We start from the raw sequence: 15,373 nt of genomic DNA, 5'->3' as shown, positions 1-15,373 counted from the left end.
TTTACAAAAATTTAATACTTGGTTTACATTCATTTGGCTTATTAATTTATTAAATAGCAACTAAATGACTGTAGTTAAAAACTAGAACTGAAATTTTCAATTGCTGGCAAGACAAGAGTTGCCCCAAAAGAAAAGACAACAAGGAGCTGCACCCTCAACTTTTGGCAAGCGTTGACCCAAAAGGTGCCTCAATGCAGCCGCAGTTGCAACTGTTGGTGCTGCTGCTGGTCGTCTGGCTGTGGTTGGGACAGCGTTTTTATTGATGGCTGCAACTCTGCTTGGGGCAGTTGGTTATGGCTCCCCGCTGATAAGCTTGCCGCACTGTTTGCTCCGACTACAAATGCAATTTCTGGCAAGCTCGCATTTGGGCGTCTGCGGTGCTTGCTCGTTTGACGGTTGACAATTTGTTGCTGTTGCTGTTGCTGTCACTGAGTTGGTGAAAAAGTTTCGTCTGTTGGCTGCTGCTGCTGCCGCCACCGCTGCTGCTGCATGATTTCCCAGACGGGTAATGATAATTTTGATATTGCTCTTGGCCTCTGCTTGCATTCAACACCTGCTGCTGCTGCTGCTGCTGCTGTTGCTGCTGTTGCTGGTGTTGCTGTTGGCCATTATTTATGTTTGCAACTTCATCGCTGCACAATTCGTCTTGATCTCGGCCTGTAATCTGCCAACTTTTCTTACTCAACTTTAACTTTGGTTTAACGAGCATATTGTTGCTGCTCTGCTGCTGCTGTTGCTGTTCCTGCTGCTGCTGCTGCACTTTCAATGCACAGCTCAGGCGGCCTGCGTCGTTGACATTATTTCGTTTTTGCCCACTTTGCTCATTTCCCTTTGGCACGCCACGCAGTATCTGCTGCATATCCCCTCCACGCTCAACTCCATTGATAACTAAAATCACAGCGTCATCCTGTTGTGTGAGCTTGTTGCTGTTGCTGTTGCTGTTGGAGGAGCAGCTATGTCTTCTATACTTTTTGCCAGTGCCTGATTTGGACGCAGCCATGTTTGCTTGATTGTGATGTTCGTTAGTGCTTTGGGTTTTGCTTTTGTCAGTCTTAACTGCAAGAGTTTTAAGTTTGAATGAATTAAATTAATTAATTGAACAAGTTTGCATTAATATAAATCAATTTGCTGATTGCTGTTAGCAACTAACTAAGCGCTCTGACTTACTAAGAACTGCGCAGTCTCTACAGCTGTTCATTTTGTACTATAATTGTCTCATTTTATGCTCCTTTTAACAACTATATACACTTTATATATGAAAACTCTAACAACGACAGTTGACGGCAGTGCAAAAGTTATGGCAAAAAAATCTGCTTAGTCTGCTAGTCAATTGTCTTTTGTTAGTTGTTTGCCGCTTGTTACGCGCTCTATAAACTTTAGCCTGTCTTAAGTTTGTGCAACACATTTATAGAGCCTGATGAAAAGACACAAGAATTTAAAATAGCAACGCAAACTTGTTGGCCGGCTTAAGAAACAAGCAACAAAAGCAATCTGTAAGCCAAGTCAACAAATGACACCATGGCCAGGCCAGGCCAAGTGTAGTAAGCATGAAAAACTTTTGCTATTTATACTACATAATTATATAATAAAACAAGTAACGGCGCGTTAGCTATGGGGAGTACATGAACTTGAAGTATACACTAAAGCAAAGTAAAATGCAAACTTTTGCATTATATAGTTAACCAATCTGCGCCTATAACTGTTACTGCTGACTCCACTGTGCTGACTCCAAAGTTTCGCTCAACATCTTGCGCACATATTAATAATTTGACTCGTGGGATAGTAATGAAGGCTCAAGCACTAAAATTAAAAAACGGATTGTTATGCTTACCGCCATCACAGGGAAAATTTTCCGCAAGCAGCGTAAATAATTTATCCGACAGCAGGCAGCGTCCCCGCGGACCCAATGGCACACGGCAAATTGGACACTTTACGGAACGGCTACGGCAATTATTACAAAGCACATGTCCATTGCAGCATTGCCAGCTAGGTGGTTTAATGACCTTTAATAGAATACAATAAAAAAAAATTGATAGATAGCTGCATCAGCTTGAATTTCACAAATATATAAATTTAAATAAAGCTTACACTTTGCAGTTGGTTGCATCTTTACAACTGCGCGTATTTTCAGGTGATATACTATACAAACAACACATACCCATATCATATGTACAGTGAATTCCAATTGAAAAGCTTTTTGCTTAAATTGAAAGTCAAATTGATTGTATTGCAAGCGGATTTAAAATAATAAAACTGTATGCGCACAAAATAAAAAATACGCGTAGTCTCATATATTTTTTTCGGCGCTGTTCACTTGGCAGAGCTTGGACTTAAAAATAATACAGCGTGTATAGTCACAGACAATAAAAGTACAAAAAATATATAAAAAGGGCTACGCACTCACATATTTTTTGCTAGTATACTCTAGCATGTAGATAAATAAATCCAAGTTATTTGTATACAGCGCATTTTTCGACATAATTGAGCAGTTGAAAGCGTGCTACGAAAAAATTACGTAGCCGTAACGTAAGCGTATGCGCTATTCATATTCATATTGCATTGCTTGCAGCCATAAAGTTACAGTTTTAGACAAGTTGCATCATAAATGAAATTGAAGTATTACAAATGTAAAACGATTTATTTTCAATCAGCTAGAGATTGTCTGTGTGTGTGTGTTTGTTAATTTATTGTGTGTTAAATCAACGCTGCTTAAACTTAATTTACGTAAAATAATAAACAGATTTTAATGGCAATTCATTTGAATTTAAATTGTTTTGCAATTGTGTTAGCTCAAGCGTATTTTATTTACAATAATTTCTAGACAGCTGCTGCTGCTGCTGCTGTTGCTTTTGTTTTTGACAGTTTTAGTAAGCAGAGCACTTCAGCTGATAATCAAAATGCAAATTTATGCATATTTAATTAAGTAAACTGCTATTTTTGCACATAATTTAAACCCATAATACAAAGACAGCTCAAAGTCGGACTCACAGCTTATCCTTGGCTACAATAACAACAATAAACAATTAATGCAAAATGCATGCAAGCGAGTGCGCCAGCATATTGTAATCCAATAGAAAAGCTCGCAAAACAAAATCCCTTAATAACTTAATGGACTTGTATGTTTACACACAAATGCCATAACATATAGAAAAACACACACACACATACACTGAAGCTATGTCTTTGGCAAATTGCCTGCATTATAATACATTTTTCTTGCTACAATAATAATTGCTATATGAAATAGTAGCAGCGTTCAGTGCTTTAGTGCTTCAGTCTCTAGTGCAAGTTAGCCGCAAGCTTAGATTATGCTCTAACGCTCTGCAGCTTGAGCTACTGCTGCTGTGGCTATCTGTCTGCCTGCTGCCTGTCGCTTAGATCCAGAGATGTGCTCTTCTTAAACTGATTAAAGGTTAATAAACAAATTATGCATTCAGTGCTGCAACAATTGGAGCCGAAACAAGGTCTCAGCTGCAAGCAATGCCAGCACCAATGGCGTCACATGCTCTACTCATGCGTTTGCATACATGCATGAGCATTAGGGTGCACCCATAAGCTTTAGAGTGCACAAAATAAAGTAAAGAAACAAACTAATATTAATAACAATTTGTGTAATGTCTTAATGCCTAAATTAAATTGTTGCAATAAATTAAAGTGTAAATAATTATATATTTGCTTGTTAATAATTTTTAAATAATTTTTTCATAATTAATTTATGTTTGCTAGTGTAAGTTTGTTCATCATTTTTATTTTAAACTTGTATAACTGCTGCTATAATTTTATTTAAAATTACATAGCATACTTTTAAGTGCCAGCTCGCACTCAAAACGACGCCTACAAGTATCTTAGGCGCAAAGTGTAAAATATATTTTATAATAAAAGCCAATTTCTGTTGCATAATTTTGATTAATTATTTAAAGCAATCTCTAGTGTTTTGACTTAACGTTCACCCTAATTTACATGTTGCCCCTAGGCGACAAGCAACTGTAGGGATGTGCGTCTGACTAGTTGTGCTTACCTGTTTTAGTCTTGGCCTGAATGCTTAATTTATGGTCAGCATACACACACACACATACAACGCACTGTATGTGTGTGTATCTAAGTATATAAACACTCTTACACGTACATGCAACTCGTTGCTGCATGTTAAATTTGAGTTGAGTCGAGGGCAAAATTGTACAATTTAAATGGTCGTGTGCCCAGGCAATGTACAACACACACACACACACACAACACTAGGGCCCTGACACTTTTAATCTTGTCAAATTAATTAAATTTATGTTTTTGCTGACATGCTTGCTATAAATAAGCCAAACAGCATGGCACTGGGCGTAGTAGTTGCTGCTCGAGCTTGTTGCAATGCGAAAAATGTAACTTTTAATGTGGCCGTTAAACAGTTAAAGGATTGCCAACAGCAGCGCCGGCTGTGGCGGCAACAACTGTGTGGCATGCATGTCATACGCATAAGCAAGAAATGTTTTTTACAAATTTACATATAATTTTTTATAGCTCTGCGTATTAACTAGCAAACATTGCCTGTTATTTGTAATCATGACAGCGCGTCTAGAGGGATGTAAGTAAAGTGTGTATGAGTAATTGTGTAAACACAGCCACGACAGCATAACTGTTGCTTGGTTAGCAGCCCAAACAGTGGGAAGGAGGGTGGAGGTGGCTGGGAGGGCAATCACTGTTTCAACTTTATGCACGGTCAAGTGATTAGCAACAAAGTTGCAGCAGCAAAATCAACGCAAAGCCGGAAAAGGAAGCGGGGGCTTGAGGGGGATGGCTGTTGCATGCATGCCATTGCACACAAAGCCAAACAAGCCTCAACTCAGGCCAACTAAGTTTTGACGGCCAGAGTTCAGTTGAGCTGCACTGAGTTGAGTTTAATAATAACAAACTTAAACTAATGCCGCCAAACTACAAACTGTTGGCCGAGCTTGCCTCATCTGCATGCAGCACAGCACGCACACACACGCACACACACACACACACACAGACACACACGCGTATTTAAAAATACACTTACCTCACAGCAAACAGGACATTCCAATAATTGAGCAATCTGTTGCAGGCATGTGGCAAACTTTTGCAGTGATTGTTGATTAATGCCATGTTGCTGCCAAAAAAAATGTGAAAAACATAATTAAAATAAATATGTAAGCAAATTTTAGTTGATATAAATTTAACAAACAAATTTACACTTAAAATGTATAGCAATGAATTTCAAACTGTTTGTAAGCAATAAGTTTGCTTTGCTAGCTAATCCACACATATTTTGAATAAAAGACTTTCAAACTGTTTAGCTTAGTATTTACTTTCTAATCAATTCATTTAAACATAATTAAAATATGCAAGCAAATTTTAGTTGATATAAATTTAACACACAAAGTTGTAATTACAATTGGCTTACAATTAAAATTTATAGCAATGACTTTAGACCTGTTTGTAAGCTATAAGTTTGCTTTACTTAATGTTTACTTTCTAATCAATCATCAAACGTAATCAAAATAATTATTTTAACAAATTTTAGTTCACATAAATTTAATTACAACTTTATTGTTTATTGCTTTCCGCTTAAAGTTTATATCAATGATACATAGTTAATCTCAAAATATATTTCGCATTCTACAGCTCAGTGTTTACTTTCTAGTCAACACTTTTACTCAATCAATTCATCAAACATAATTAAAATAATTATTCCAGCAAATTTTAGTTTGACATAAATTTAATTATAACTTTATTGTTTATTGGCTTGCGCTTAAAATTTATTCAATGACTAATAAGTTTGCTTTGCTATCCACAAAATATATTTCCATTGACTTTCGCATTCTGTAGCTCAGTGTTTTACTATCTAATCAACACTTTTACTCAATCATTTCATCTCTTCTACGCTTATGCTTTATACTATTATAGCTAGCTATAAATCATTTACAGGTTTCAGCTGCTGCAGCCTTGTTACCAGGGCTACAATCAATACGCTTAACACTGACATTGATGTTGATGGATGAATGGAATTTTAAGTCTTGGCCAAAGTTATGCTTGCGCTATTGCAGCCCTGCACGTAATTTGATTTTATGGCCAAATAGAATAAAAGCCTTAGCTTGATGCACACACACACACACACACACATACAAATGCATACTTGCATAAATGAAAACTGACATTAGTACATTAAGTTATAAATTTTGTAAAATTTTATACACATGAACACTTTTGTAAGCAGGCTGAGAACAATGGAATATTATGAACTTTTTTGTGCTGACAATTAAATAAACGTTCCAGCTTAATACTAACTACAGGTTGTAAACGTTTAAATAAAATATAAAGCTGGGTTTTTTGTATAGGGAAACTAAACAAGCAATCAATCAATCAGTCAGATCGAATTACAAACAGTAGCATGTAATAATATTAAAAATTAAATGCAAATTGTTAAAAGCAATATTTTCAATAACTACTAACTAATAAAAATATCTGTTTACTAAATTGAATAATAGTTTATTCCCAGATTTTCTATAGTTTTGAACTAAGAATTGTTTTTGTTAAATTGTTAACTGTATTATTGATATTTGCTGCAGCCAAAACGCCCACTGTACCCAACCTTTTGTTTGCTTATATGGGTTATAAATTTTTGGCTTTTCTCGATACTTTGTATTGCATTCGTAATGACACACGTGGCTGAATGCACACAAAGTGTCAGGCTTAATAGAAAAGACAGGCAAGAGCAGCAGCAGCCGAACTGACAGGCCAAGGCAATTGGGGATATGCGAAAAGACAGTTGAAGGCAACAAGATGTCTTTAGTTGCGAAACAAAAGGCCGTACTGCAGTGTGTTAAATAAATAAACTATTGATTAAGTTTTATAGCTGTAAATACCAATTAGCAGTTTGTGAAGCAAAAATATGCAAACAGCAGTATAAATGACAGCGTTTTAAACTAATTGTCAAGTTGCAGCCAAATCAGCAATGCGTAACAAAGTGCGCGGCAGCCAACTCGTGACCCATTTACGTACTCGCGTACGGTTAGTTAGTTAGTTAGTTAGTTAGTTAGACGTAGCTAGCGCTAGTTGTTGATTACTTTTGAAACTTACCACAGCGTGCGCTGCTTCGGCTGCATCGTTTGTATTGCTTTTGGGCTGTTGTCGCCACATGGTCATGGTGCAATGCTCAGCGCCAGTTTGCCAATGCAGTCGCAGCTGCTTGGCCAGCTCACTGATACGCATGCCCAATACGTCCTGCCCATTGAGTTGCAATAATGTGTCGCCTATGCGAATGCCACCTAGCTCAGCATTTGAGTTAGCTTGGACATCGCTTACCCAGGGATAGGCATCCCAAGGGGCACGACTCAAATTAAGGCCTAAAATGCCATCCGTTGCATGCACCGTGCATTGTTGCAGCATCATAATGCGATAATTTGTGGTTCAAACTGTGAAAGATAAATTGACAGTGAGTTGTTTGTTTGTTATCAGCTTCAAGGTCGCACGCACACATTTCAAGCAATTTATGTCAGCAACACACACACACAGACAAAGACACAAACACACAAACACACATAGACATGTCGTCACCGCTAAGGGCAGACCTCAGTGGCGGTTGAGCATAAATATTGGCCCATTTTCAACACTTAAGACGTGCGCACACACACACATCTAATTATCAATACACACACACACACAGCAGCTGGGTGACGAACTGTTATATGTGCCTTTTGCTGAGTGGGCGTGTCAACAGCATTTTGGCATTCCACGCACGTACGCCAGGCAGCGAGTCGAGCAGCCCACACGACGTTTACTTGTTGTACCCACTTACGTTACGTATACGTATTGATATATCTTAACTTTTATAAATGTGTATGTGTGTGTGTGTGTGTGTGTGATTTAGCCACTTGTTAAATTTGCACCTTTTATGCCATCGCCCAGGCCATTCTTCAGCCAAACGCCTGTCGAAGCGCAATTAATTAAAAGCAAACACTTTTCAAAGTTGCCGACTTAATATAAAACTTTTAGCCAAAGCGGCCACAATTAAACGCTAGCAATTGCCAGCAGGCCCAGCATAAGGAGCAGCAGCAGCAGCAGCAACATTGCATACAAAATTGCGTTAAATTTGCGCACATAAATCAAAAGTAGCTAACGAACTTTTGCCGCAGCGCAAAAAAATAATTGCAATTAATCAATTAAGCGCGCAGCTTCAGTTGACCGCAAGCAAGTTGATTGAAAAAAGTGTATATATATATTATATATAGCGCGGAAGCAAACAAGTCTAAATGTTTGTCTGTCTATAGTTCTCGCACATTAAGTATACGCACAAGCAGCAGCAGCAGCAGCCAGCAGCAATCATTATTGCAATGACAATTCATATTGACACTATTAATTATAAAAAAAATACAATCTCTCGCTGCTTGTTGTGTTTGTTTTTTTTTTCCCAGCACAGTTGATAAATGAAAAGTTCATTTTTTGCCAGCCATGCGTAACTCACATCCGCTTTGCGCATTTATTTACATACAAGCAAAGCAAATCTATTCATTAGACATATACACACATATATAGATATATAAACATTTAATTGCTTCAAGTCGAACAAGCTCACACTTCACTTCTTGCCTGACATTGGCCATGAAATTTAATATGACGTTGAAGTGTTCACTGCTCGCAATTGAAAGGCAGCAGCGATTGCCAAATATATATAAATATATATTTATCTGTTTAATTGCAAAGTTTAATGACTTCTGCAGCACTCAAATTTCAAATTTCTTTAATTAGTCTCTGACTGTCTGTTTGCTAACTTTGGGCATAATTAATTTTTGTAGAACCTTTATGTCTTACATTTTGTACTTCAGCAATTGTTATGCTCCAATAAATTGCTAATGCATTGCAACAATTTACCGCTTGTTTTGCTTTTACTCAAACTCAAAGCTTTGTTTATTTATTTATTAAATTTGTCTTCGCTCCAAAACGAACTTAACTTAAACGCGTGCGGATATAAACTAAAGCATGAGGGCAATGCACATGCAGCCACTAACAGCAACTAACACACACACACACACACGTACACATTTACAGCTGTGCGGGTTTTTTTGCCGCTTTCGTTTTTAGCCAATAGTCAACAAGGCGAGACTTCAATTGCGTCACAATTACAACAATGCAAAAACAAGCAAAACAAACTAAAGAGAGAGACAGCAATAGCGCGCAACAGAGACCCAGAAACCCCAAACGACTTAACGCTGTTGCGCAGGCGCCGCTGCTGCTGCTGCTGCTGCTGCTGCTGTCGACAGCAATTGCATGCAAGTGTTGCCAATTGACAGCAACAACATTCAAAATAAAAAAAACCCAAAGCAAGCGCGTCTTGTTTTTTAGTTAAATGAAGCATGCAAAATATTAATTGATGACACGGATATGCTTTATCAATTTTACACTTAGCTATAAAAAAGCTAAAACGACAGCACTCTAAGTTTTAATAATTGACATTGAATTCGTTGTGGGTTTGTTGGAACCCAACTTTGATTTTGTCAATTTATTAATTTAATTGTTTGCTTGTTAAGCAAGATAAAATATTTTTAAGCAGCAGCACTTCCTTATTTGTCGTGATTATAAATATTTATATTTATATTGTGTTTGTTTGCTTATATTTATTAGTTTATAGGCTGCTGCGCGTATAATTAAGCAACGCTCTTCAGTTTACGTTAAGGTCAGTTTGCCCATTAAAATTATTACAACATTGAAGCGCTGAAGACTGCATAAATTTTACACACCGTTTACTAATGTATTATTATTGGAATTGCCTGACTGACTGGCACGCCAAGTTTTGTTTATTTCTTTTAAACTTCTGCGCCGGCGTCGCACTAGCGCGTTTTGTTTATAACGGGAACTCTGCGCTCAGCGCCTGCGCAACTGTGCACAGCTAAAAGCAAACTGTTTGCCAAGTTAACAGCTGACAAGCGCAGCTGAGTTAGCCAGCGTCAAAAGCTTGGCTAAGCTTTTATGCTCAAAAGCTACAGCATGAAAGTTCAGCAAACTTGTTCTTCATTTTCGACTATTACTTTTAATAAACTTAAATAGATTGTGCACATTTTATTAAAGCTCTTTGGCCAAATAGATTGTTCAATTAGTTTTGTTAACTAATTGCGTATACGCACTTGAAACTGTTCATTTGCCCCAACCAACTAATTGAAACTTGAACCCAGCTGAACTCCCACACACGCTAAAATTTAATTGCAAGCAGCAGCAAAAAAATGCTTTAATTTTATATAAACAAAAGCTATTGATTTATACAATTTAAAGCTTTGATTGATATTATGTTTAGTTCAATTGAATTAATTAACACGCGCTAACTGCAATAATCATGTAAATCAATATTATGGCAGCATTTAGTTGTTTAATTGAATTAAGTGCAAAGCTATGCGCTCAAAAAATTGTATAGAATATCTACATTAATTTGCTTGCATGCTAACAAGTCTATTAATATCCAAAATAAATAACAAAGCTGCGAGCTTAAGTTTGAACAGCTGACTGAAGTTCAAATACTTGAAACTGTGAGCGCGCATTTCCATACAAAGTCATTGCCGTCTCGTCTCGTCTCGTCGTCGTTACTCTCAAGTGCTAAACTCTAAAAAGAGCAAAGATCTCACAAGCTCGAGCATAAACGGCAACTCAGCATTCAGGTCTAGTCTAAAATTTCGTGTGTTCACAGTGAGTGAACTGAGAGCGACAGCTGAACACGTAAATTTTTGATAGCTCTGCGGTTGTTGCTTTGGCATACGGAATAAGTCAAAACTCCACGTGTGTGTGTGTGTTGCAATGTGTGAAACAAATGCAGAGTCCAATGTGCGTTGCCTAAAACTAAGACGCGCTGCCCCAAGCATTGGTGAGTATGGATTTAGTATCACGCGCAGCAAATGGGATCCATACCCATGGGTATTGTTAATGCCGTTGCAAGTTGCTTGTTTGCATTGCTTACCACATTCTTACAGATATGTGAAGTCGCATTGGGTACACCGGCCTCAATCTGTGGTCTCAAGGTCGGTGATTGTCTACTGAAGGTGAGTTTCCAATACGTTTATATATATGGTATATATAGAAATTGTTTGCTAGTAGTACAAACAACTTTCCATAAACAATGTAGAGTTGCGTTTAAAAAAAAACGTGCGACAAAATTAAAGTTTATTATTGTTTACTAGTTTAAAAATCTTAACAGTGGCTTAACAGCAGCGCACTGAACAGCTGCAACTTGTTGCTGTTAACAACTAAAAACAGTCAACAATTTTGAGCTAATAACTGTTAACGCAACTGTTAGCGCAAATGTGCGCTAATGACCAAAACAAATTTGCATAGCAAGAAAAAATGCTTGAAGACAAAATAATTTATTTCATTTTTACTTATTTATGTAACTAATTATAGTACAAAAATAATATAATAACTAATGATAACTAAAAATTTAGTTAAAAATTTCATTTTTATTGTAAGCAGATGAGTTAAGAAGAGAAGTTTGGATTTGGTTGCTCATTTCATTTAATAAATATTTATATACCAATTGCACATTTTTTTTATTGCTGCCAGATCAACGATGTGGATATTGTTGGATTGAAGAATGAAGCTATTGCACAATTGGTTTACAGCCAAGCGGACAGCGTTACAATTGTCTGCTGGAACAGCGGCCATAAAATTGACTGTGATAAAAACGTGAGCAATGCCAATACACCCGAACCCAACTATAATAACTCAAGTATGCTCTCCATTTCAGAGCATCTGCTGTGCCCCGCTGCCCGTCAGTTTGCGTCGTCTGGCCAACGCTGTGGACAACATGCTGCGCGTCATCGAGTGTCCTGTGTGTACTTCGACTATAGCGCCACCAGCGCTGCAATGCCAGAACGGACATTTGCTTTGCCTGGACTGTCGTGTGCGTTCCGAAAAATGTCCCATTTGCCGTGGCTACTTCACGCCCATACGCGCGGCAGCAGCTGAAGAAATTTATGCGATTATTGTCAATGCGTTCGAAACTTGTCAATCGGGCCATAAATTGCGTAACAGAATTTTTGGCAAAATGACTTTTGCAAATGCTATAACTTGTAGCCAGTGTGTGGTGCATGAGGCGAAGCAGCCGTCAAAGCTGTTGCCAAAATGCAAACTGTTTAGAGCGCAGCGACGCAGTTCGCTGGAGCGCATGTGGCAGGCAAAACCTGCAACGCTGCTGCAAGTTGAGGCTGCAACAAAGAGCAATTTTATATTACCCGATGATACTTAAGTTAATTTAATTTAATTACATTGCCCACCAAACACACAGTTAGGCTTAAAGTTAATAATATTTAAATACATGTCAGCTACAATTTCTTAACGTCGTCATGACTTTGACAGCTTTGGCCTCATTTTGTTGGCCAAGTGTTTATAGCCAAACCATTAACTATTTAATGCTGATAAAGTAAACAATAACGCTGTCAACGCTAACTGACAGCAAAGTCAGAGCCAGTGGCCAACCAGCAACCAGCCTGGCTAGCTGCAATATGACGCAGTTTGGTGTCAACTGCAGTCTCCAGAGAGAGAGAGAGAGAGAGACACACAATTGGAACATAGTGTTGGGCCAGAAATTTTCTGTTATGCCTGCTCAGTGTCCAGGCTGAGATTAAAACGTCATCAAAACCGGAAGTGGCAGTTTAATTTAAGCGCGTTAATTGAATTCTATTTTCCAGCAGCAGCAGCAGCAACGCAGTCGACGTCCTGATGCGAAGATTGATTTGCAGCTGCTGCTTTGTGATGCTTTGCTCTGCGCTTTGCTGCTGCCGCTATAGAGCTATAGCTGCCATAGTCATATCCCGTGGCGACGCGTCATTGCTGCACTCGGCTGGCTTCGGCAAACTTTAATTACGGACTCAATGCAGTATTATGGCTACGTTGTGTATAAAGCAAAACTCCTCCTGCTCCAGCTCGCAATCCCCACGCCCCACGCCGTCATAGTCCGTAGCACAAATTAAAAAGGAACGCCACGGGAAATTGTGTAAATTGCTGTTATTGTGGCATTTTATCCAAACACTTTTTCCTTCCCTATGCCACGTCTTGTTTTTCTTAGCACTTACAAGTAGTTCGGGAGGGGGGGGTGTGGTGGTGTATGTATGTTGCAAACTTTCTAATTGCATTTCATTATCTATTGGAAATTACTGTTGAGCGCAGTGCTGAGCTGAGCTGAGCTCTCTCGGTAACGAGTGCCGTGTCGATTGCTATTACGTTGCAATGCAATTATTTCGATGACTTTGGCCAGGCTCAAGCGCACACCAAGGGCTGCTGTCATTACTTTTTAATTAATTTAAAGTGCTCATTATGCGTTTTGTGTAAAGCGAACGCGGTCAACAAGCTGCTGCCAATAAGACTGAGCTTTAAGATTTGAACACCTGGCGTATACGTGATTACAGCCACCCGCTCTCTGTGCAGCGCTGAACTTGAAAACTGTGCGCTTGCCAAAAATCTGCTAATGGCGCAGCTGTTGCCCCCAAAAAAGCGTCAGCAAACTTGCCACAGCAAAACTTTCTAATGTCTATTTCTGTCGCCTTCCATTTGTTTTGTTGTGTGTTGTTGTGTTGTGCTGGTGTTGCCTTCCTGCCCTTTGTGCTTGTCTAAACAAGCCAATGCAATAAATTTAATGCAAAAATAGCATTTTATACACGCTCACCACAAGCTCTTCACGTTTCGTAAGCCTTCTAATTACCGCGCAAGGAGTAAGTTTTTGTTTTATAGTTTATAGTTTGTAATACATATTTGCCAAAGCAACAACGCTGCGACGCTAAATAGCTACAAATAGCTCCAATAAAATAAATGAGAGAGAAAACAAGCAGTATTAGTAGCTAAAAGAGAGAGCTATTAACTAATACATTGCATTAAAATCTTTGAAACTTTTTATGCATATTTTGTTTCAAGCCAAAAAAAATTGCAATCAGTAGTATAATGATTATCAAGTATACGCTTTGTAAGCAGCGCTCTTATTCTTTGTTTTTGTTTATATTTAGCTGAGCAACAATTTCTTAAAGCAACTTTGATTACAAATCTACAGTCTACAAGGTCCATAGCATGTTGCCTCTTAAGTCTTCTTCTCATAATAATACTTCTTCTCATAATTTTTAAGCAAAAAGTTGATCAAGCATTATTAGATTATCAATAAGTAAAATAGTCAATATCAAGTATACGCTTTGTGAGCAGTGCTTGTCTTGTTTATATGTTTTATTTTTAGCTGATCAACATTATTTGAAAACAACTTAGATTTAAACTCTCTTTAGTCTTCTCTTTAGTCTTCTTCTTATAATACGTCTTCTTCTCATAATTTTGATGCATTTTTGCTCAACTGCAAACATTATTAGCTTTTCAATAAGTTAAATAGTAAAAATCACGCATACGCTTTGTTAGCAGCGCTCTAATTGTTTATTTCTGTTTTATATCTATTCAGGCTTTTATTAGATTTCCACTGCGCACACTTTGAAATTAATTTGTTATTTTAATTAGCATTCAACATGCAGCTATAGAAATGCATTTTTTTTGCTATACCTATGCAGCTGAACAGCAGTGTATTGCATGTAAATTTTGCTTGTGTAAAGAACCTGCTTCAACAACTTTTAACGCTGCATGGGTAATTAATTTTCCACACTCCACACACACACTCACACGCATAGTCGCATTTTTTACGTATACCAATATTTAAAATCAATGAGAGAATCTTTTATTTAATTAAAAGTTAAAACGCCAGGCTGGGGTTGCAGCGGTAGCCGCCGCTTGTAAGAAAAAAACGAGCCTGGAAATACGATGATGAGATCGGCAGAAGCTCTTGTCATATGTGGGGTTTGCTCAAGATATGGCTGTTCGATGAAGAACTCAATACATATCTCGTGCGCCGCGGTCGCCTCCATCCTTCCTCTCTTCTTGTCTGTGGCTGTCCTCTGTATGGTGCTTTCATCATTCAGACGCGGCCGCTGACTGGCTCTTTAAACTGTATTATTGATTGGTGCTATTTCATTCTTTTGTTTTTTATTTTAGAAGAGTCTCGTAAATTGTCGCGATGCCCATATGGCCATACGCGCTAACATGTACATAGTTACATTTGACACTTCGTCATTATGTTGTATAAAACGTTCAATCAACGAGCATTGATATAGATGACAATACTGATTTTATAAGTAATGTTTTCATAGAAGTAATTTCAAAGTTAATGTCTTTGTGTCCTGTCAGTCCGCGCTAAATAGCTAAATTTAGAATGGTAATCCTATTTGATCAATAATCGCTATGAAGTCGGTGCGCGCTGTCGGGCGTGCGGCTAAATTCTTAAATTAAAATTTCCTATTGACGTATAAAATTAAGAATGCGAGTGAATTCCGTATGAGAGATCACTGACGGTCGATATATCTGT

General features: G+C 37.9%; 2 protein-coding genes across 4 annotated transcripts; one reads left to right on the top strand and one right to left on the bottom strand.

Moving 5' to 3' along the window:
* Positions 1 to 8: 8 nt before the first annotated feature.
* Positions 9 to 9,877, bottom strand: LOC108601834 (rap-GAP domain-containing protein DDB_G0281809). 3 transcript variants are annotated; one of them, XM_017989776.2, is made up of 5 exons: positions 9,747 to 9,877; positions 7,090 to 7,424; positions 5,030 to 5,119; positions 1,832 to 2,003; positions 9 to 1,056 (listed from the first exon to the last, which is right to left on the bottom strand). In XM_017989776.2, the coding sequence occupies exons 2-5, from the start codon at positions 7,399 to 7,401 to the stop codon at positions 335 to 337; spliced, it is 1,296 nt and encodes a 431-aa protein (XP_017845265.1). In that variant the 5' UTR covers positions 7,402 to 7,424; positions 9,747 to 9,877; the 3' UTR covers positions 9 to 334. The 3 variants fall into 3 exon arrangements, with proteins under 3 accessions (XP_017845265.1, XP_017845266.1, XP_017845267.1); XM_017989777.2 differs by lacking the exon at positions 9,747 to 9,877 and adding an exon at positions 8,821 to 8,961; XM_017989778.2 differs by lacking the exon at positions 9,747 to 9,877 and adding an exon at positions 7,899 to 7,974.
* Positions 9,878 to 10,845: 968 nt separating this feature from the next.
* On the top strand, positions 10,846 to 12,306 carry LOC108602492 (E3 ubiquitin-protein ligase SINA-like 7). The gene is made up of 4 exons (XM_017990620.1): positions 10,846 to 10,858; positions 10,965 to 11,033; positions 11,551 to 11,673; positions 11,735 to 12,306. Exon 4 carries the CDS (start codon positions 11,795 to 11,797, stop codon positions 12,233 to 12,235), a length of 441 nt encoding a protein of 146 aa, XP_017846109.1. The 5' UTR covers positions 10,846 to 10,858; positions 10,965 to 11,033; positions 11,551 to 11,673; positions 11,735 to 11,794; the 3' UTR covers positions 12,236 to 12,306.
* Positions 12,307 to 15,373: the final 3,067 nt, after the last annotated feature.

Source organism: Drosophila busckii, chromosome 3R (genome assembly GCF_011750605.1).
Source record: "Drosophila busckii strain San Diego stock center, stock number 13000-0081.31 chromosome 3R, ASM1175060v1, whole genome shotgun sequence".
Classification (NCBI taxonomy): domain Eukaryota; kingdom Metazoa; phylum Arthropoda; class Insecta; order Diptera; family Drosophilidae; genus Drosophila; species Drosophila busckii.
This window is presented reverse-complemented; position numbering and strand designations above follow the sequence as displayed.